The sequence below is a fragment of the Copadichromis virginalis genome, linkage group LG3 (genome assembly GCF_057382275.1).
Source record: "Copadichromis virginalis isolate Kocher_CV1m ecotype Utaka linkage group LG3, C_Virginalis_male_GT1.1, whole genome shotgun sequence".
Lineage (NCBI taxonomy): Eukaryota > Metazoa > Chordata > Actinopteri > Cichliformes > Cichlidae > Copadichromis > Copadichromis virginalis.
In genome coordinates, this window is record NC_140620.1 from 12,905,499 (window position 1) to 12,926,479 (window position 20,981).

The window sequence follows — 20,981 nt, forward strand, 5'->3', positions numbered from 1 at the left end:
GATGAATAGCTCATATTTTGATATAACTCATATATCTTTCTTCTCTTCATGTAGACTGCTGCTGTGAAACCATGTAAACCAGAGAGTTTACAAGGTGATGCTTCAAAACATGCTGAAGCAACAAGATGAATATAAGAACTGGTCAACATGTCAGGATGATTCATGAAACTTGAATCTCGCAACTTAAATACTGTCACATTTCCATTAAACTCCTCATAGTTTAAGATTTACTGTGTGTGTGTGTGTGTGTGTGTGTGTGTGTGTGTGTGTGTGTGTGTGTGTGTGTGTGTGTGTGTGTGTGTGTGTGTTAAAGGTAACCGCCCTGCAGTAAAACTTGAGAACCTGTAGTCGCATCAGAAACAGGACGCTATGACCACAGAGTTAATGTCAGTCTGTGTGACACAGATTAACGACATAATCCAGGTCACAAAGAACAACGCTCATTTTACTCTCATACAAACAGTAAAGAACAACAAGGTGATCATTTATCAATTTTGACTACATTTTGGAAAAGCAAATGAAAGATGAAAGGTTAAAAACTAAGCCACGCATGCAGGAGAGAGGTTCAGTTCTCACGGCGCATCCAGAGAGTGTCCGGAGTGGTTCACGTTTTGTCATGTGTGGTGGAAGATTTCTTTTCTCATGTATTAATCACATATTGAATCATATCACATTAGTTATAGTAATATCACTTTCTCACTTTACTATAGTAAGAGCACTCCTGTAGCTAGTTTGCATGCATGTGGAATGTAAACACAGTGAGGCCATTGTAATGGGAGAGGTTAAACAGATAGTGGGACTCCTGCTTATCAGGGATGTAAATCCTTAGGTGGCGGCCAAGCAGAAAACAAGGTCATAATTCTCTCTGTGAGGGAGGAGGTATAGCCCCCCCGTGAGAGGCCAACATATGAGTTGTGGAATGTTCTCTGTCTGTGTCTCTGTTTATAAGATGTAAGGGCTTTCTCCACATTGCAATGTGTTTATTAAACCCACTTCAAATCAAGCTCACTGGGTGTGTTGCAGGTTATTGTTAAATTCTCCACAACACATGTTACAGCCTCATTCAAGATTGATTCATTTTTTTCCTTCCACCTCTAAAATATTACAAACAAAATAGCTGTTGATGGTAGGATGGAAAAGGTTTCCTTTAAATTGTTTCAAATTTATTGAAAATATATTTTTTTTAAATAACATGATGTCATCGCCTCCAAATGAATTGCTGAGTTGAGCCTCATATTGACCTCTGAACTCAGCAGAAACTCTTTACTTTACAGCTCACTGGTTTGCCTTGTTGCTCTTGATGCTTTCTCCCCTTCTCTTTGTTGGATCGTTGACTCTCCTGGACATCTTTCTCACCTGAGCCCGAAAAGTCTTACAGATGAAAAAGTAAACAAGAGGGTCCAGACAGACATTAAAAACTGACACCATGGTGGCAGCCTCCTTCAGGTAGTATAACACCCCACCCACAGAGTTATTCCAGAAAAAACTATAGGGAACACGAACCAGGTGATAGGGCACAAAACAAACACAGAAGATGCTGACCAGCACCAACATGTTTCTGCAAGATTTCACCAGCTTCTCAGAGCTAGAGGAGGCCAGCTGCCTCTGCTGTGCCTGCAACACCTTGCGGGAGGTGCTGTAGTAGAAGAAGACCAGGGATATGAAGACCAAGAGGAAGATGATGGTGCAGCTGATTTGAAATGTTTTATGAAGGACGCTGAATGACGTACTGAAGAGGGGCCCACAGTAGCAGCGGTCAGAGGCCAGAGGATTGTGAGTGATGAAGAACATAATGTTGTAGGCGATTGTTTGAGCCAGAAGAAAAACCCAGGTGACCGTGGAGACGACGTGGGCAGTTCGTACTGTCTGCAGGATGTGAGTTCCTGAAGGATGGACGATCTTCAGATATCTGCAGAGAGAAGAGAAAATGTGGTAAAACAAACTTCACCAAAAAAAGTCACAGTGGTGCCAAATATGCAGAAGTCACTATACGGTGAAAATAAATATTCGTGTTGTTGCTAGGACTGAAGAGTTTGTAAATAACCCAATAATCTGGTTTTAACATTCTCGTGAACTGCAAATGATACTCAGTAAAGGTTCCTTACCTGTTAACAGCGATGTACCCCATGAACAGGATGCTGGCGTACATGTTGAGGTACAGGGAAGTAGCTCCAATGCTGCAGTGGAGTATGTAAACAATGCCAGAGCTGCTGGCATAGTGGATTATCCGCAATGGCAGAGAGAGGCAGAGCAGGAAGTCAGCAGCTGTCAGGTGCTTCAGGTAGACCATCAAGCTGTTTGAGGCCTGCTGCCGAACTTGGTGAAAGTAAAACTTTAGGATGAAGCCATTGAGGAGTAAACCCACCTGAAGAGACACAGAGGATGAAGAGGACAGGACTTTCAAACATTCAGGTTCTAACAGGGCGCAATCTGAAAATTTTAACCGTACCAGAAACAGCAGACTGTAGACCAGCATAAAGAAAGGGTTGACTGATGGGATAAAAAGATCATGCGTGTGGTTGAGAGGTGAAGTCATATTTGTTGAGTCAATCATGCTTCTGTGGCTGAAAAATAAATACAAATCACAGAGGTTCTTCAAGACCAACCTTCTTTCATCTGATCAAAGTTAATTTATGTGTTTGAGGATGATTATTGTATTTAATCCTCAGAAAGCTTTCACTTGATACAAAAATGACGGCACATGTAGATTAAAGCAGTCACTTATACTATCACATTACCATAACTTGATTGATTTTTTTTCTTGTGTTTTACACTTTTCTCCCCGACACTCTTGGTCGTGTTTTATTTGAAGTGCAACTGGACATTGACCCACAAATTTTCATGAGAGTAGTAGCATGCCTTCTACTCTTTTTGGGACTTTTCACCACCACTTCTGGAGAACCTCTAAGCCACCCCATTGTTTACAGTAGGGAGCAGATACTGGGCAACAGGTGCTCCCGGAGGAGCAACCCAAGATTGCGAAGAAATTACGGCGTCGGAGGAGGGGATGCAGGGCTGGAGTGAAGTAACGGGAAAGAAGGAGACGGTACAAACCAAGCATTCAATCCATTCTCATGGGTAATGTAAGATCTTTACCCAACAAGATGGAAGAGCTAATTGCGCTAACCAGACTGTAGTGGGAGTACCAGCAGAGCAGCCTCCTACTGATCCCTGAGACATGGCTCACGGACCACACACCGGACTATGTCATAACTCTGGATGGCTTTCAACTGGTTAGAGGAATGCAATGGAGAGTGGTAAGAGGAGAGGTGGGGGACTGCCAATGTACATCAGTGAGCGATGGTGTAACCTGGGCACATCACTGTGAAGGAACAGCGCTGTACCAAAGACATTGAACTGTCAGCAGTTAGCGTCCAGTATTTAGTCAGCCACCGATTGTGCAAGTCCCCCCACCTAAAATGATGACAGAGGTCAGTAATTTGCACCAGAGGTACACTTCAACTGTGAGAGACAGAATGTGAAAAAAAAAAATCCATGAATCCACATGGTAGGATTTGTAAAGAATTTATTCGTAAATCAGGGTGGAAAATAAGTATTTGGTCAATAACAAAAATACAACTCAATACTTTGTAACATAACCTTTGTTGGCAATAACAGAGGTCAAACGTTTACTATAGGTCTTTACCAGGTTTGCACACACAGTAGCTGGTATTTTGGCCCATTCCTCCATGCAGATCTTCTCGAGAGCAGTGATGTTTTGGGGCTGTCGCCGAGCAACACGGACTTTCAACTCCCGCCACAGATTTTCTATGGGGTTGAGGTCTGGAGACTGGCTAGGCCACTCCAGGACTTTCAAATGCTTCTTACGGAGCCACTCCTTTGTTGCCCGGGCGGTGTGTTTTGGATCATTGTCATGTTGGAAGACCCACCCAGCCTCGTTTCATCTTCAAAGTTCTCACTGATGGAAGGAGGTTTTGGCTCAAAATCTCACGATACATGGCCCCATTCATTCTGTCCTTAACACGGATCAGTCGTCCTGTCCCCTTGGCAGAAAAACAGCCCCATAGCATGATGTTTCCACCCCCATGCTTCACAGTAGGTATGGTGTTCTTGGGATGCAACTCAGTATTCTTCTTCCTCCAAACACGACGAGTTGAGTTTATACCAAAAAGTTCTACTTTGGTTTCATCTGACCACATGACATTCTCCCAATCCTCTGCTGTATCATCCATGTGCTCTCTGGCAAACTTCAGACGGGCCTGGACGTGCACTGGCTTCAGCAGCGGAACACGTCTGGCACTGCAGGATTTGATTCCCTGCTGTTGTAGTGTGTTACTGATGGTGACCTTTGTTACTTTGGTCCCAGCTCTCTGCAGGTCATTCACCAGGTCCCCCCGTGTGGTTCTGGGATCTTTGCTCACCGTTCTCATGATCATTTTGACCCCACGGGATGAGATCTTGCGTGGAGCCCCAGATCGAGGGAGATTATCAGTGGTCTTGTATGTCTTCCATTTTCTGATGATTGCTCCCACAGTTGATTTTTTCACACCAAGCTGCTTGCCTATTGTAGATTCACTCTTCCCAGTCTGGTGCAGGTCTACAATACTTTTCCTGGTGTCCTTCGAAAGCTCTTTGGTCTTGGCCATGGCGGAGTTTGGAGTCTGACTGTTTGAGGCTGTGGACAGGTGTCTTTTATACAGATGATGAGTTCAAACAGGTGCCATTCATACAGGTAACGAGTGGGGGACAGAAAAGCGTCTTACAGAAGACGTTACAGGTCTGTGAAAGCCAGAGATTTTCCATGTTTGAGGTGACCAAATACTTATTTTCCACCCTAATTTACGAATAAATTCTTTACAAATCCTACCATGTGAATTCATGGATTTTTCTTTCACATTCTGTCTCTCACAGTTGAAGTGTACCTCTGGTGCAAATTACTGACCTCTGTCATCATTTTAAGTGGGGGAACTTGCACAATCGGTGGCTGACTAAATACTTTTTTGCCCCACTGTATGAACACTCTGGAAGGCACACAGAGTCTTTACAGACTGCTAAGGATCAAACCTCTATCAATATGCAATTGATTATAAAACTCTAAGCATATATGAGTAAATATTTCTAAGCATAAATGACAATCAACCATATAAATCTAACAATTGTGGCTCCAGCAAACATCAGCTGATACTAGAAATTAATATTAAATAAATTCTAACAACAGCTGATCAAGCTTAAACGTGCTGCTGTTTAGCGCTACATCTGCTGGTTTCTTCTTTCTGACGCAAAGTGGGCGATAAACAAACAAGAGAGCCGATCAGCTGATCATTGATCAGTTTCATGATTGAAGTAGAAACAGGAGAGGAAGGGTGAGAGGATGAGAGAAGAAGAGGCAGCTGTGCAGCAAATACACAGAATAACTCCAGCTGTGTGTCTTTTTCATTGTAGCTGAAGTCCGGGACAAACTGCATTTCTTTTCACCTCAAGACGAAACACGTAATATTTTCTATGAATACGAGACGATTCTGGGATCAATAAAGTCTTATCTTATCTTATCTTATCTTATCTTATCTTATCTTATCTTATCTTATCTTATATATACTGAATCTTGAACACTGGCAGAAGGAGGCTGTGGTCCTGAGGTAGCTGTGTGAAGTGCTTCTCTTTCCTGTGGCAGGAGCTACTAAAAGTCATCTTTTAAGTTAAGTATGAAATCAGTAGAAATACAGATGATTTGAGGATGAGGAACCGGCAGGACTCACCTGTGTTTTTCCAGTTTTCGGTGAGCAGGAAAAGCTGCTTGTGCCTATACGTCCTCTCAGTTTAACAGTATCGCCGTTGATGAGGAAAAACACAGTAACCAAACTGCTAACCAGCGCTTTGACTTATTTCCTGTTTGTCTTCACTGCTATAAACAGAGACAGTAACGTGTCTTGAAGATGTGTGTTTATTACATACTTCATGTGTGTGCATTTCTTTACTTAGATGATCTCGTATTTAGTCACATCATTGATATTTGGCAATATTTACAGGCTGAAATCTGCCAAAAGCACCAACAAGACAGATGATTTCTGACCTGTCTGTGCTGGACTTCAGTCCTTTTGGCTTGTTTTTGTTTTAAAATATTGCTGTTTTTAATTGCACTTTGACATTAACTTTAATTTTAAGTGCACTTGTTACTCTGTTTATCAAAACCACCAACACCAGCTGCATCATCATCCTTCAGTTGTTTTTTCATTTTCCTGGAGTTCTTCTACTAGAGCACCTCCTACAGGGTGTTGCTGGCAAAGCTGGCCTCTTCTGCCTTTCATATTCAGTTGAGACCAGTGAGACCACTGCCTTACAACCCAGGCCTTCATAAACAACACAGGTTTTTACTGAGATTGGAGATCAATATGAGGCTCAAGTCAACACAAACATACGCCCAAACAGATAGCATGAGTTTATGTTCTTACTGTAGCCAATCAGGTTACAGTGCCACACAGCAAAATCTCCAGTGTTAAATTAACACTAGAGAGTCTCTATATGGGTCCACACCTCTGAGTGTTAAATACAACACTGTTGAGTGTTAAATTAACACTTTTGACAGTGTTATATGTTTAAAAGTAATCTAGTCAGTTTTGAAGATTAACAATGGCTAACACTGAGCAGTGCTGATTTTCTAACACTGGAAAATAACTCAAAATGTTAGAAATATTCCAATTCAAGTTGATTTTAAATTGATCTTGTAAATAAACATTAATAGTTCTGTGTTTGCTCTGTGACAAACTGAGGACCTGTCACAGGGTGTACCCCGCTTCGCAACCTCTGACAGCTGAAATAGGCAGCAATGTTTGGCTGTTTTAGATTTAAAATTCTAACACTGAATCATTTAAACAGCACTTAACATTTGTCAGCATCAGAAAAAAAGTGCAGAAATATTTGGTTTTCTTTAGCTGTCACTTTAAGGTTTCTTTCAGGTGTTAAGTTGAATAAAACTGGTTTAGTAAATTTTCTGGGCTTTAATCACTTGGCTTTAGTTCCCTGCTGTAGCTCCACAGTCTCAGGGATGGACAGCCTGAGCACTGACAGAAAGCAGACAGCAGGTGGCAGCACATCACCAAGAGTAGTTCTGCTCACTGTGAATCTTCATCCCCAGTCTAACACAACAGAGGCCTAAGGTGACATTTAAATGTTCCAATCAGGGCACATTCAAACAAATAAAAATAGAAGTTTATCTCTAACACTGATAATTCCCGCTGTCAGGACAATGCTTTTAAAGAATACCAGTCAGCTGTAAAAATAGCTTTTAATCTTTATTTATATAAAAAAAAACGTTGAAAACAAAATGTAAACCAGAAAAACATTTACATGAAACAAGTATTTTGTTCTGAAAAGTGCAAAATGTTTAGGAAACAAGATGACAAAGATTTTATTAGAAACTATGCTCAGTGGTGACATCAGCCATAGCATCATCATACGGATGGTCTTCATCTTCCTCAGTGGGTGGAGACATTGTTCTTTGATGTGAGCTTCTTCCTGTTAAGTGTATAGTGGGCATTAATTGTGTGAAACAATGCAAATGACCAAAAACTGACAGCCCACATCTCACTGATTGTTTAACAAAGAGAACATATCAAAAGTAATTCTTTTAGATTCAATTCTCATTTTGAACCTAATGGCCCTTGATATATGCACACTTCTTGTTTTCCTTGCAGTGTTATCTGCCTCTCTGCAGCTTCTCTATTCCTGCCATCCCCCCAAAACCTCATCCCTATGGAGACTGTCTACTTCTACACCACCAGAAATCAGGCAGAAGAATCCAACCTTGGTCACAAACCACAGTTTGCTAGCCAGTGGATCCAGAATGCACTACTTCCAGAGACAGAGGATGACTATAAATCATAGCGTTTATTTGTAATAGCAAATAAAACAAACTAGACAGAGACTACACGCATAATGAGGGAGGACGCGACAAAGAACAGCAGCAGACACAGACTATAAATACACTGGAGGTGATTAGGAACGAGTGGAAACACCTGGGAGCACAGCTGGGCAGCAGATGGACAAAGGACAAAACATAGATGATAATGGAAACAGGAAGGGATAAACACAGGATTTAACTAAATGGATGGATGGGTGATATTTGAACATAATAATGTTACCTGTAGACCCACGATATATAGAGACCATGAGGAATGTAGAGATTATATATGGAAAGTACACCAAGATGTGGCGCAGCATTCCCAGAGAAGACAGGTTTTTGTCTGAATCTGAATGTGAGGCGGGAGCATCAGGATCTAGAAACAAACAAGCACAGCTGGTTCAGTAAATAAAGAAAATAAATTTAAAAAAGATGACAGTCACTTGATTCTTTGGACTTTCAAAGCTTTCAGTCATCCTGTTTTACCTATAATGAACAGCCAGCTGGATGGAGACTCTCCCACACTCATGTTACACTTGTAGATGCCTTCATGAGACTTGGTGACATTATAGATGATCATGTGACCTCTAGGCTCAGTACCAACAATAGAGTTATCTTTGTAGAAAGTTGCTGGGAGGATGGACTGAGTGTTCTTTGTTTCACAGAGCAGAGTAACATTATCTCCCTTCATCATGGGGAGGACGGGACTCTGCAGGATTACTGGAGTATCTCGACCTGCTCGGAGATAAAGTCCATCATTCTTCAGTAAGGAAGATAACTCACAAGTAAACAACATTCAAGAGAGTTGCAAACTTTCCCAGGAGTGTAAATCCCAACAGAAGTAGGGTCTAAGGTCCGACCGTGCAAGTGTCAGCCGTCATCCACCTGCTTCCCTTTCCCTCGTTACCTGTGTGTGTGTGTCCTGGTTTTCCTGGAAAACCTAGCCTTTCCCCTACCTGGGGGCGTAATCACACACATCTGCAGATGATTAACCTCATCTCGGGAGCTTCTTAACAGAGCTCCCGTCAATGCTGGATCTTTGTGAAATTTCCCATCAGTTTCCCAGCAAAACCGTACGCTAGAAAGTTTGAGGTTGCTGCGAGTGTAGAAGTTACTCATGGCTTCCTCTGTGATTTTCCAGGAGATTTGTGTAAATGAGAGGACAAGCAAGCATGTTGCACGTAGACACGCAGGGAGCGGAAACTAGGACCACGGACACTAGGAGAAGACACAGCATGGGAATCGGGGACGCACACTCATCAGGATCACGCATGGGATTTATCGGGTCATGACTATTTGCTGCACTGTAAATAAAAGTGCTGTATTCATCGTACAGAGTCCTGCGTTTGGGTCCTATAATCCTGACAGTCAGTGGTTTTAATTCCTCAGTAGAATACAGCTAATAAAAGCTACGAGTACTGCTTTGGGTTACACTTCCTGCCTGCCACACAATGGTTACAAGACATTCACAATGATTTCCCTTCAGCTGGTTCAGAAAAAGGTTAGTTTCTCAAGGTTTCATGCCCCCCTCCCACACACATACACCCTTCAATTGTATCTGCATCTGTCTCTTGGTTCTTTTACAACTTTCAGTTGTTGGGACAATTATGTTTACTTTTAGTCGTCCCTCATTCTTAGAAAATTTGAAGAGTTTCTGTTTCTAAAGGGTTTTTTTACTGAACATACCATGAACAGTGATGTTGACTGAGTTGCTCCGCTGCTGTGTAGCAGACTCGCACCAATAAACCGCGCTGTCAGGCTGCTTGGTCGTAGGGAGGACGCAGCCATGGGAAACGACTTGCCCCCATGCTTGACAACTGGACAGGTCTTCAGCAAATGTTGTGAACCTCTTTACTGTCCATCCTTGAACACCACAGTTCAGGTTCAGGTTCTTATACTCAAACAGCTGAGCTGTGTTGGGAGACGGTGTGAGAGTTGGGGGGTCAGCATCATCTGGGGACAGAAGCAGACTTTACATCAGTGTGTTTAAAAATTTGTTCAGCTGCATTCAAGATAGTAAAAAACTGCACAACCTTAAGATGACCCTTTGATTGCTTTTCACTTTTTTTTCTTGGACAAAAACTAAACTAATCTGAAATGAAAAGCACACAAATAATACTCCAGCAGCCAAAGGGATCACAGGTTTTTTGAGTGAGTGACCTCACCCAGCATATTTTTCCCTGGTGACTGATGGTTATCAGATGTTCTCCAGTCCTGAGTAACTGAGGCTTCAGCTGCTCTTATTCAGTCGCTTGATTTTAAAATGTAAGGAGGTTTCTGGTAGCTCGAGATTATAATAAGAGTTTGTACAAACCACCAATTGTGTTGTTTTGTTTTTCCATCTGTTAGACACCTCTAAAATGTTTAGATCTACGGTTGACTTGATTCTTCGTTCTTTACCTTGTATCAGCAGCCAGCTGGATGGTGAATCACGACCACCAATGCTGCATTTGTAGGAACCTTGATGAGCCTTTGATGCTTGGTAGATGGTCGTGCGACGTGTATTTTCCTTTTTGATGAAGATACCATCTTTAAAGAAATCAGCTGATTTGTTGGAGGGATTCTTTGTTCTACAGAGCAGAGTGATGTTATCTCCCTCCACCACAGGGGCAGCAGGAATCTGCAGGATGACTGGGTTCTCTAAACCAACAGAAAGGCAAAAAATGTTGTTGCTTGACTTCAGGTGATGAGACAGCCTAGAGGGAAGCAGTGACTGACCTAGAACAATGGTGGTAAGAAAATCAACTGTCTCTGAACGTCTCCAAGAAAATAGTAACCTATTTTCTTGGAGACGTTCAGAGACAGTTGATGATGATGATGATGATGATGATGATGATGATGATGATGATGATTATTATTATTATTATTATTGACCGGCTTTCAAAAAAATGAATTAAAAATTTGGGCCTTAATTCCTTAATTAGCTGGAGTGAAAGATTGCTGCCACTCCTCCTCCTGGGCTTTTTCTTTGAGTATATAATAAATTTATATATTCCTATGATGCCCCTGAGACAATCCAGCACATTACAGCAGGGTGCAAGATGCTAGCAGGCAGGGCATACATGGAACGCCATAACACAACACAGGACCCTCAAGCTCCCAGGCCTCTGGTAGAGGACCTGAGCTTGAAGGTTAGATCGCCCGCAGGTGCAAGAGGGGAACACACAAATGTCAATGTTGATGTGATAATAATGCATAAATGCAAAAACATTTAAACACCTTTATTTATTTTTTTGACACAGAATTAACGGCCTGTGATCTTTGGCCCGCCCCCTTTTTTCAGAAATCAGGAAGCAACGCAGCAGTTGTAGATTTGAGCAGAAATAGATAAAGGAAAAGGTCTTTTGAACAGCAAGTTCAATTTTGCCATTCAATGCCAGATGGTTTTCTTGACAATAACAAAGTAAATTGAATTTGAATTTACTGTCGATGTGAACTGAGTTATCACCGTAGTACATCCAGTCTCAAATACCACTTGCTAACCAAGCACATAGCTAACACAGAGAGACCTCCTCCCTCTCGCCAAAGGCAGACCACGCTGGATAGTTTTCAAAGGAGACGTCTGGACAATTCTACAACCAACAAATTTTCAACAGCCATAGCAAAATGGGTGGCTACAGCATGGAGGCCAATTATCATTGTGGAGGATGAGGGGCTACTTGAAATAATTTGCGACTGCACGTATGAATTGCCTTCGAGAGCCACCACTGTAACCAAGATACACAACTTGTATGAAGATGAGAAAACCAAAGTCGAGGAGGCTTTGGGGCAGACCAACACGGTTGCACTCACTGGAGACTATTGGACTTCTCCAAGTAATCATACCGCGATCGTGACTCAAGAGTTGGGAGTTCGCCTTGTAATCGGAAGGTTGCCAGTTCAAGCCCCGGCTTGGACAGTCTCGGTCGTTGTGTCCTTGGGCAAGACACTTCACCCGTTGCCTCCTGGTGGTGGTCAGAGGGCCCGGTGGCGCCAGTGTCCAGCAGCCTCGCCTCTGTCAGTGCGCCCCAGGGTGGCTGTGGCTGCTTGCCATCACCAGTGTGTGAATGTGTGGATGACTGGTTGTGTAAAGTGCTTTGGGGTCCTTAGGGACTAGAAAAGTGCTATACAAATACAGACCATTTACCATATACCCTGGAATAACAGCACATTATTTTTTCACCACAGAGGGAACTTCACTCACATGCTTTGACTGTTATGAAGACGGAGGAGAGGCACTTCGCTGACACGTGCGGCGTGCACTTTAAGCATTTAGCTAGACAGTGGGGAATTGAACATAAAGTCAGCACGCTGACCAGTGACAGTGCACACAACATGGTTAGCGGCCAGGCAGCTGCCATTTGAGCACATGCCTTGCGTCGCACACAGCCTTCATCGAGCCATCACACGGAACAGTCAATTTAACCTTGCATTGGCAAAATGCAGAAAGGTCAAAGGCCTTTTTAACCTTATACAAATGAATGTAACAAATTCTTAATGAAGTGTGTTTCTCTAAAACTGCAGGTATATATCTGAACTTTTGGGAGGGGAGAAGTTTGTTTCCTGGTTCAGTGGTGCTGCCAGCGATGTGTCACCTGTCGCGAGTGATGGAGGTCTCTGAGGATGACCCAGCTTACATGGTTAAGTTCAAGGAGACCTTCAAAGCAAAAATGGAGAAGCACAAGGAAGAAACTGGCGTCATGTGGCTCAGGGTTGCGACAGCACTGGATCCTAGGTTTCTTAGCAGACCTGACAGGGCTGAGGTGTGGCGCTTGATCAGTGCATTGCTGAGGGAGAGGGAGAGGCCTGCATAGCCTGAACAACCAGCAACATATGGTAAATGGTAAATGGCCTGTATTTATATAGCGCTTTACTAGTCCCTAAGGACCCCAAAGCGCTTTACATATCCAGTCATCCACCCATTCACGCACACATTCACACACTGGTGATGGCAAGCTACATTGTAGCCACAGCCACCCTGGGGCGCACTGACAGAGGCGAGGCTGCCGGACACTGGCGCCACCGGGCCCTCTGACCACCACCAGTAGGCAACGGGTGAAGTGTCTTGCCCAAGGACACAATGACCAAGACTGTCCAAGCCGGGGCTCGAACCGGCAACCTTCCGATTACAAGGCGAACTCCCAACTCTTGAGCCATATGAGCCATCTAAGAAAAGATCAGCTCTCACGCTTGCATCACAGTATTCATCTGATGAAGAGGAGGACTGTATTGAGAAGTGTGTGGCTCAAGCACTGAGATGGTACCTTAAACGCAAGTACGTGGCAGCACTTGCCACATCCATACCATGTGAGAGGTTATTTTCACTTTCTGGCCATGTTGTTCAGAAGAAGCGCTGCCCTGTCGTCTGAAAATGTCAAATGCTTGAGCAACTGGTTCAGTGCAAAGAAACAAATGCACTGTATGTTATTAGTTCTTTTTTTCTTTCTCCTTTGTGGTGTTTCCATGTTCATGTTTTGTTAGGAAAACAGAAAAAGGAAGACGCTTGTGTTGCTCAGCCTCTCCTAAATACAAGTGGAGAGCAACAAGAGGTATAGCCAGACTGTTTTATATAGACTTATGTATAACACTCTCCACAGTTACATATGCTTTTTATTTATTGTATTATGGTTTTTAGCGTGTATAGTGTCTCCCTGTTTTGATCCCACTTAGATGGGAATATGTTTTTTGAGCTTTAACAATCTAATGGTAAATTAAACAGTCACATTTTATAAAACACTGCCGTGTATAGTAACAGTGTTACAGTTGTGTTGATTTATTTGTGCATGTTGCAAAGGTTCAATGAAGAGAGGAAATCTAAATCACGCATATAAGAGTCACATTGAATTTCACAACAAGCCTTGAGTATGTGTATTGTCCTAAAACAGGAAGCAGAAGGATGAAGTATTTATGTGGCTTTGCCTACAGTCATGCTGAGATGCAGTTTGATGACGCTTACCACTGACAGCGATGTTGATGGCATTACTGCTGTGACCGTGTGTGGACTGGCACCAGTAAACACCTGAATTAGAACGCTTGACTGTCTTCATTTCACAGGTAGAGGAAGACTCAGTACCCCAACCCGAGGTGCAGTCAGACAGTTTCAATCTGAGGACACATTATACATTTTAATCAGTTACACATGTGAAATTTATTTATTTCAGTTCCTAAAATGATTAATGAATTAAGTAACAATTTATTTCTGTAATGGACTGGATTTAACTCTCCATGTTACACTGAACAGTTTCTAAATTATTCGAACATTCTCAAACAAGGACGAGGACATGATATAATAGCATTTTCCAGATATCTCCTGGTATCCTTATCACTCACAAAGTGGTTCTGTTGCTCTTATTCCAACTTACTAAATATCAGTTTTTCAGTAGTTTGTCACGAGACCTTTTGAATTTGTTCTTCATTTTTCTTGCTGATTTGTTTCTTTTCTTCTGCTTTTTCTTTGCTTTCACTGAAAGTGATACGACTGCTGTGAAACAGCAACCCTACTCACTGAAAAATAAAGATACTGAAACAAAAGGGTAAATGAGCCATACGTGAAGGTTGACAGCATTGACTGACAGCCCAAGAATAACACAGTACCAACTTTCATGGTTACATTTGTAACAGTTGGTAACCAGTAACCAGTTTGACCTTTAAAACCCAAGTATTAAAAAGGCGGAGCTTTCCAGGGTGGCTGAAGGTACACCAGGTAGAGCCGGAGCTTTACTAATTAGGTTGGTGGTTCCATCCCAAATTTCAGAAAACAATTTAAGGCAAAGAAGGGTTAACATGAGCCATGAAAGAGAGGCTTTGGCTACCGGACAGAGTTAAATCTCTACTAATGCTTTTATCACTATACTTCTCCAAACAGGGTGAAGTGGTAAAAAAGATTAAGTCTTAAGTCAGATGCTGTGTTTTTGTTCTTGTTTTTTGTCATGAAGATGGCTCTCCTTTTACCAAACTAGTTCACTGTAGTAACTGATACTAAACGTGCAATATGATCTGTAGTAGGCCAAAAGTTCAAAATCAGCAGGAAGTGCCACAGTTTTAGTTTATCTGCAGTTATAAGTGCTACACAGACTCCCTGCTCAAGGACTAGGTTTCTAAAAATGTCAAAATCAAAAGTTTGGTTGTCCTCATAGCTTCAACTTGTTAAGCAGCAATAATTAGCTCAAGATGCAAATAGAAGCAACATCACCTAAGGATAATTCAACTTTGAATACAACTATAAGAATAGTGATAAAACTGTATTTTACTATATTTCTTATTATATGGATGGATTTATGGATTCTTAATATGTATGAACAGATAATCACAACCCAGACTAACATTATCTGAAATAAGGAAACACACCTAAAGGGCGATTAATAGCGTCTGGAAATTAAATGTATATTGGATTTGTTGTTAGTTGAGTGAAACATTAATAATGGTCTTCCTTTAACCTGTCAGATTTGTTCTGTGTGCATTTTGGTATTTCAGAGGTAAACTGACCCTTCTGTAGTGTATCTCCACACCGTCCATTCACCAGAGGTTATCTCGTCACAGCTGAGAGTAATTTTCTCGTACTCAAAAAACTGAGACCAGTTGGGAATGACCTTCAAAGAAGCTGAGAGAGACAGAAGAACAGTAACAGTAACAGTTTTAGTTTAGTTTAATTTTACAGTTTACAGTAACAGAAGAACAGTAGGGTTTTTCCTTTCAGTATCAGTCATTTTTTGAGTGTCTAGACACAAAGACACATTTCACTTCTTAATATTTTGCTTTGAAGGAGAAAGACTTTCTTTTAATTTTTTTAAAGAGGTCTTGATCAGCAGTTCTCCAGGCTTTCTGAAAGTCTATCAAAGACTTTACTTGGATATTGGCTCCTTTGGCACTCATTTCTCGAACCATTTTCAGATAAATGTTTGTTTTGGGGGTTTTTTGTTTGGTTTGGTTGTAAACACTAAGTAATGAATCCTTCCAACACCTAAGACATGACCCAGTATTGTGTCACCACATAATAGACAAATGGTAAATAGACTGGCGCTTTTCTACTCTGCCTGAGCACACAAAGTGCTTTATACAACTAATTCATTCACCCAATCACACCCATTCACACAAGCACTTCTTCCAAGATTAAGTGCTAAGTATCTAACATTCAAACACATTCACACTCCGATGGATGCATCGGAGAGCAACATGGGGTTAGTATCTTGCCCAAAGATATTTGCCATGCAGACTGGAGCAGCCTGGCATCAAACTACCGACCTTCTGGGTAGTGGCTGATCTGCTCTGCCACCTGAGCTACAGCCACCCCGACAACTTGACAAAGAATTTAAAAATGTATCTGTAGACACTTTGTTACCTGCTGCTAAAAGCTATAATTTGCTCCAATTCCTTTAGTTGAGTCAATAAAAATTGGAACAGCATGAAATAGTATTTTTTGCACCAAATACCTATTAGCTAAAAAACTAGTCATGTACCCTTAAAGAAGCTAAAATAAAAGCCATTCTTAAAGAAGGGAAAGAGGGAGAAAAGGCAAAGGTATTGACAAAAGAACTGCACTGAAAGTGACAACTTTTAGCCATAACAGATCATGTGAAATGATAAAACGTTGGTTTAAATCATCATCAATATGTATGGAGGTCAGGAGAGAGGTGCAATAGTGAGTACAGCCATCTGTGCTATGGGGCTTCAGTTGGTGGTGTTGACGTTCTTGTCAAAGAGCAGCATCAGATTTTTCATCTATCATGAAATACCATCTGAAAAGCATCTGATTGATAGCAGATTGATTTTTCTGCATGGAAATGAGCTCAAACACTGCCACTGCAGTAAAAGTACACCTTGATAGAAAAACACGCCATCAGGAACACCATGAATCATAGTCATCAACATCCAAATAAGATTTTTGATCCTTCGAGGAGCCTGGAGAACTGTTCCTGAAGACTATCTAATGCAGCTCAGAATAATAAAGGATTTATTTTAAGCATTTTAGAATTCGACAAATTCTTTCCTCTTATAGGGTATTTCTATTTTCCTAGCAAAGTATAAAGAAATGAAGGGTGGATCACAACTACATCACAGAGGTGATGCACAAAAAAAGTAGCTAGAAATGGCAGTAACAACAATAAACAAAAAAATGTTCTTAGCCTTATATTCTGTGTAAGAAAAGAGGCTAAGTGGGTAACTTTTGTCGTACCATCCTACGTATGAACAGTAGTTGAACAGTCGACCCCGTGCTGAGAAAGCTTCCTCCACTACAAACTCTGGTGTCATGTAAACTCATGCAAACTTTGGCCTAAAGAAAACGTGCCTTTCTCTGTTGAACCTGCACCAATGAGAGCCATGCCTCCTAAGTCGACTGACTTCCTGTTTCCTTCCCATGCAATGGCCTAAATAAAATAAGCAAGTGGTTCTTTTGGGCTTTCTGAACATTTGCTGAATAAAAATGCTCAAATTTTGATTTTTCAGCTGAGTGCTGTTTCTGAGGGGTTATTATTTGAGACCAGATGTTAGCCAAAGTGAGTAAATGCACTCACTGAATTAATCAAAAACCCAGAGAGTTACCAAGTTAGTGAAACAGGGGAACAACTGAGCTTTGCAATTGCTGTCGTTACCATAATGAGTCTGAGAGATCTGATGATGGTGTGCTTCACTTCACACACACACAGAAGAAATGTGATTAACAGAACTCATGTGTTATGTTGCCCCACAGCAGTAATAAACAGTAAAGTAAGGCAGCTATTTGTTCTTGTGCTCTGATCGGACATTTATCTGCTGTGTGACATGTTGTCTTACAGATCACTGGTGGACAACTTGACAAAGAACTTGAAAATGTATCTGTAGACACTTTGTTACCTGCTGCAAAAAGCTGTAATTTGCTCCAATTTCTTTAGTTGAATCTATAAAAATTTCTGGAGTTTGACAGGCATGCAATAGCATTTTTGCGCCAAAGATCTATCCAGTCTTTAAGTGATGCCGTGAGGAATCCTGCTTCCGGGCCCAGACTACCCTGCATTTAGTAAGGTTTTTGTGTTTTTAACATGTTTTAATGCTTTGTATCTTGTTCTATTTAATCTTAAAAAAAAAAAAAAGTGATCACTGACTCTCGGCCTCCCTTGGTTTTTATGACCACTATTCATTTTAAAGCTCAGTTTTTAAACCCTTACGATGTAACTCCAGCCCATGCAGCAGTATATTAGTGACTAACGAAAAAAACTGACTGACGAAAAAAGTTAGTGTTCATCCTCCAGCTTCACTATGCTAATCTCATGCTAACATAGCTGTGTAGCTATCATTATAAATCAGCTAGTCCAACTTCAGTAACCTTACAAACATCACTGCTGTTTAGTTTCCTGTTTTCATTTATGTCGGAAGTGAGAGCAGAGCTGTACGTCTTAATTTGTTTAAGAAATCTTTCAGTCAGCACAGGCTATATTATATTTAGATGGAAACTAGCGCGCTAAGTCTCTGCTAACTTCTAACTCTGTTAAATGTAATAAATTCTGTTTTCATGGATGCCTGGATGTTAAACTTAATTGTTACACCTGGTGGAGCAGAACGCTGATCATTTTATTACAGATGAAAGAATTTAGACAGTTTTTCAACTCTCAGTAATGCTGCAGTGATCATTTGACTTTGGGACCTGCAGCGGAGTTTGGGCCCAGACACAACTAATGACGTCAGACTTAAAGACCAGATGAAAACCTGGCCATGTGTACTGAAATGAATGTGGTTACCAAGGAACAAATGTGCGGCTCAAGCTAAGGCTACAATAACAATGCTTAGTTTGATAAAAGATGCTTCATCAATACGGTTAGGGGACGTTTTTTTGTTTTGTTTGGTGATCGGTGAAACATTTTGGGACATTTTCCCATTTCCATTATTCCAAATTGATTTTGTTTTAAAGAAGAAATTACTCATGCAGCTGTTTCTCTGTTTCTTTGGCCTCGTGAGTAGACGAGCAGAGACCGTTGGAAGAAGCAGAAGAGCAGATTTGGGATTTTTAAAAAGAAAAAAGCTTCCAGTAACTTCTTAACATATTCACTCCATAATTACTTTACTATGAAGAGTTCACATCTATAAACCTAGTGTTTCCAAAGTATAGGTGAATAAAATGCTCACATTTTTTTACTAACATTACATTCACACTAGCATACACACACACACAGGGCTGAACCTTACCACGACTGTGGGCTGACGTCCGGCAGGTGCTCAACACTGAAATGAAAGTCAAACCACACAGTGTGTGAGTGCTTCTGAAAACTCCCAAACATTTGAGTCTATGTATTTGTGTTACTTATATTTGACACAAAGTTACGGGTGAAGCTCAGTCGTTATTTAACTTTCAGAATCAGAAAAGGGTTCATTGCCAAATGTTGAGCAGATTTACAACAGGAAATTGCTGCAGTGCTTTGTGCGAAACATACTATTAGACAAACACTTAAATAAACGTAAAAACAGAAATAAAAAAAAGTGCTAAGCAACATCGGATAAAACATAACCAAGTATCACAATTACGTAACTCAGTGTGCCATGTAAACAAAGAGATCAAAATACATGTAGCAAAAATCCAAAACCATCTCTGTGGTTCTTAAGCTACAGTATAGTATATATAGTATGCTGTTTGTGATGAAAAAGTTTTGGGTTTGTTGTTCAGTACTTACAGAGCAGAAGCAAAACTGTCTTCATAGCGTCTGCACGCTGCAGTTTCACTGACCGTTTTGTAGCAAAAGTGGCGACAACATCCTGTTAAAAAACCACATACTGTTGGGGGGGGGGGGACTTTAGCAAACCAAAAAGAACATGAGACATTTTAACCTTTACCTTGCATACCTCTGGTATTCATTAACATTTTTTAATTCCAATCAAAGCATCTTTTGTCATAGATGAGCTTTTTCCTATTATACTATCTTAATGTGTTTGTGAACAGAGCGAACACAGGAAAATAAGACACAACACACATCCTCTCTCTGCATTTTTGAAAGGTCAGCGCTTGTTTTGACACAGAACAGTACAAACAGGCAAAAGCCAACTGCATGGACAAACTGTACACTTGTTCCGTGTCTGTGTCTGTGTGTGGTGACGATGGTGGTGGTGGTGGTGGGGGGGGGGGGGGGGGTCGTCACTTATTACTCATAGTTTCAAACCATGTGTAACAACAAGTAATCAAAAATCACAAGTTTCAAAAACTGCAGTTCCTCTGAAGTCCACTTGAGTCAGACCACAGTGCCCCTGCTGGGCAGCAGTTGATGGTGGAGGCCCCAGTGAACCAATTTCACTGTTAAAGTTGGCACAACGATCATCGGGCATCTAATAAGGATGCCTCCTGGGCATGCTGTTCTGACCATGTGATTCCGTGAAGTGGGAGATTACATCGCTTAGCTGGCTCTCTTGAACCCACCCCAGAATGCAGCAGCAGATGGTTATCAGGTTGTCTTTTTGCCTTCCTTCAAGTCACGTCAGGTTCTAGTATTTTCTCATGATTCTGTTTGGGGCATGTTCATATTTCAAGCCTTGTTTTGTCCTGTAGCGTCCATCATGCTCCTGCTCATAATCATGTTCATGTCAGTTATCATAGTTTAGTTTTTCCAGTTTAGTTTTACCCCTGTTTGCCTTTTTGCTTTATTTTTGTATTCATGTTCCGCCACAATAAAAGGCTCGCTTTTTGTTTGTGATTTAGTTCCTCCTTCTCTCAACGCACAGTCAGCTCGCACCTGCTCTGTCACATGATCCAGGATAGGTGGACATGTGGAGACATTTTTCATTTTGTACAATTAAATGAACCAAGCTGTTTGTTAACAGAGTCTTGCTATACAATATATGATTGGATACACAGAACTGTCACTGAACACTTTGAAGCTTCCCCTCTGGACTAGTTTTCTCACTTCGATAGTAAGATCCACCCTAACCAACCTCACGTGGGTTCAAAATACCAAGATGGTGATGTAAATATAGCTCGAGGCTTCATGCATGGACTTAACAGGGACTTGCATGTTTCTGCTCTCCCTCAGTGATGATGTCATGGTAGCTATGTCCATTACACATGCTTTCACTTGGTCTGCAGCAAATAACAATTAGCTCTTGAGGTTAAATGAATGCAGAAAACACAAACAACTTACATTAAACATTTAAATAAATCCAAAATTTCTTTGTGCCTACAAGTCTTGAA

General features: G+C 41.3%; 2 protein-coding genes across 3 annotated transcripts; both read right to left on the bottom strand.

Moving 5' to 3' along the window:
* Positions 1-1,275: 1,275 nt before the first annotated feature.
* Positions 1,276-2,554, bottom strand: LOC146712871 (P2Y purinoceptor 14-like). The gene is made up of 3 exons (XM_085437134.1): positions 2,450-2,554; positions 2,106-2,365; positions 1,276-1,909 (listed from the first exon to the last, which is right to left on the bottom strand). Exons 1-3 carry the CDS (start codon positions 2,552-2,554, stop codon positions 1,276-1,278), a joined length of 999 nt encoding a protein of 332 aa, XP_085293260.1.
* A 4,683-nt stretch (positions 2,555-7,237) lies between these two features.
* LOC146712872 (Fc receptor-like B) lies at positions 7,238-19,528 on the bottom strand. 2 transcript variants are annotated; one of them, XM_085445037.1, is made up of 9 exons: positions 19,477-19,528; positions 18,995-19,030; positions 15,323-15,437; positions 13,794-13,942; positions 10,259-10,498; positions 9,545-9,811; positions 8,345-8,593; positions 8,100-8,234; positions 7,238-7,473 (listed from the first exon to the last, which is right to left on the bottom strand). In XM_085445037.1, the coding sequence occupies exons 1-9, from the start codon at positions 19,499-19,501 to the stop codon at positions 7,370-7,372; spliced, it is 1,320 nt and encodes a 439-aa protein (XP_085301163.1). In that variant the 5' UTR covers positions 19,502-19,528; the 3' UTR covers positions 7,238-7,369. The 2 variants fall into 2 exon arrangements, with proteins under 2 accessions (XP_085301163.1, XP_085301154.1); XM_085445028.1 differs by lacking the exon at positions 7,238-7,473 and having other exon boundaries at positions 7,618-8,234.
* Between the last annotated feature and the right edge of the window lie 1,453 nt (positions 19,529-20,981).

Bases quoted from the DNA above. Each gene is read 5' to 3' on its own strand.
- LOC146712871 (XM_085437134.1), bottom strand. From the start codon at position 2,554: ATGATTGACTCAACAAATATGACTTCACCTCTCAACCACACGCATGAT. The intron at 2,366-2,449 runs GTACGGTTAAAA...GTGTCTCTTCAG, and splicing joins TCTACAGTCTGCTGTTTCTG to GTGGGTTTACTCCTCAATGG. The intron at 1,910-2,105 runs GTAAGGAACCTT...TTCTCTCTGCAG, and splicing joins GGGTACATCGCTGTTAACAG to ATATCTGAAGATCGTCCATC.
- LOC146712872 (XM_085445028.1), bottom strand. From the start codon at position 19,501: ATGAAGACAGTTTTGCTTCTGCTCT. The intron at 10,499-13,793 runs GTAAGCGTCATC...CTGTTGGTTTAG, and splicing joins CATCAACATCGCTGTCAGTG to AGAACCCAGTCATCCTGCAG. The intron at 8,235-8,344 runs GTAAAACAGGAT...GTTTGTTTCTAG, and splicing joins CAGCTGGCTGTTCATTATAG to ATCCTGATGCTCCCGCCTCA.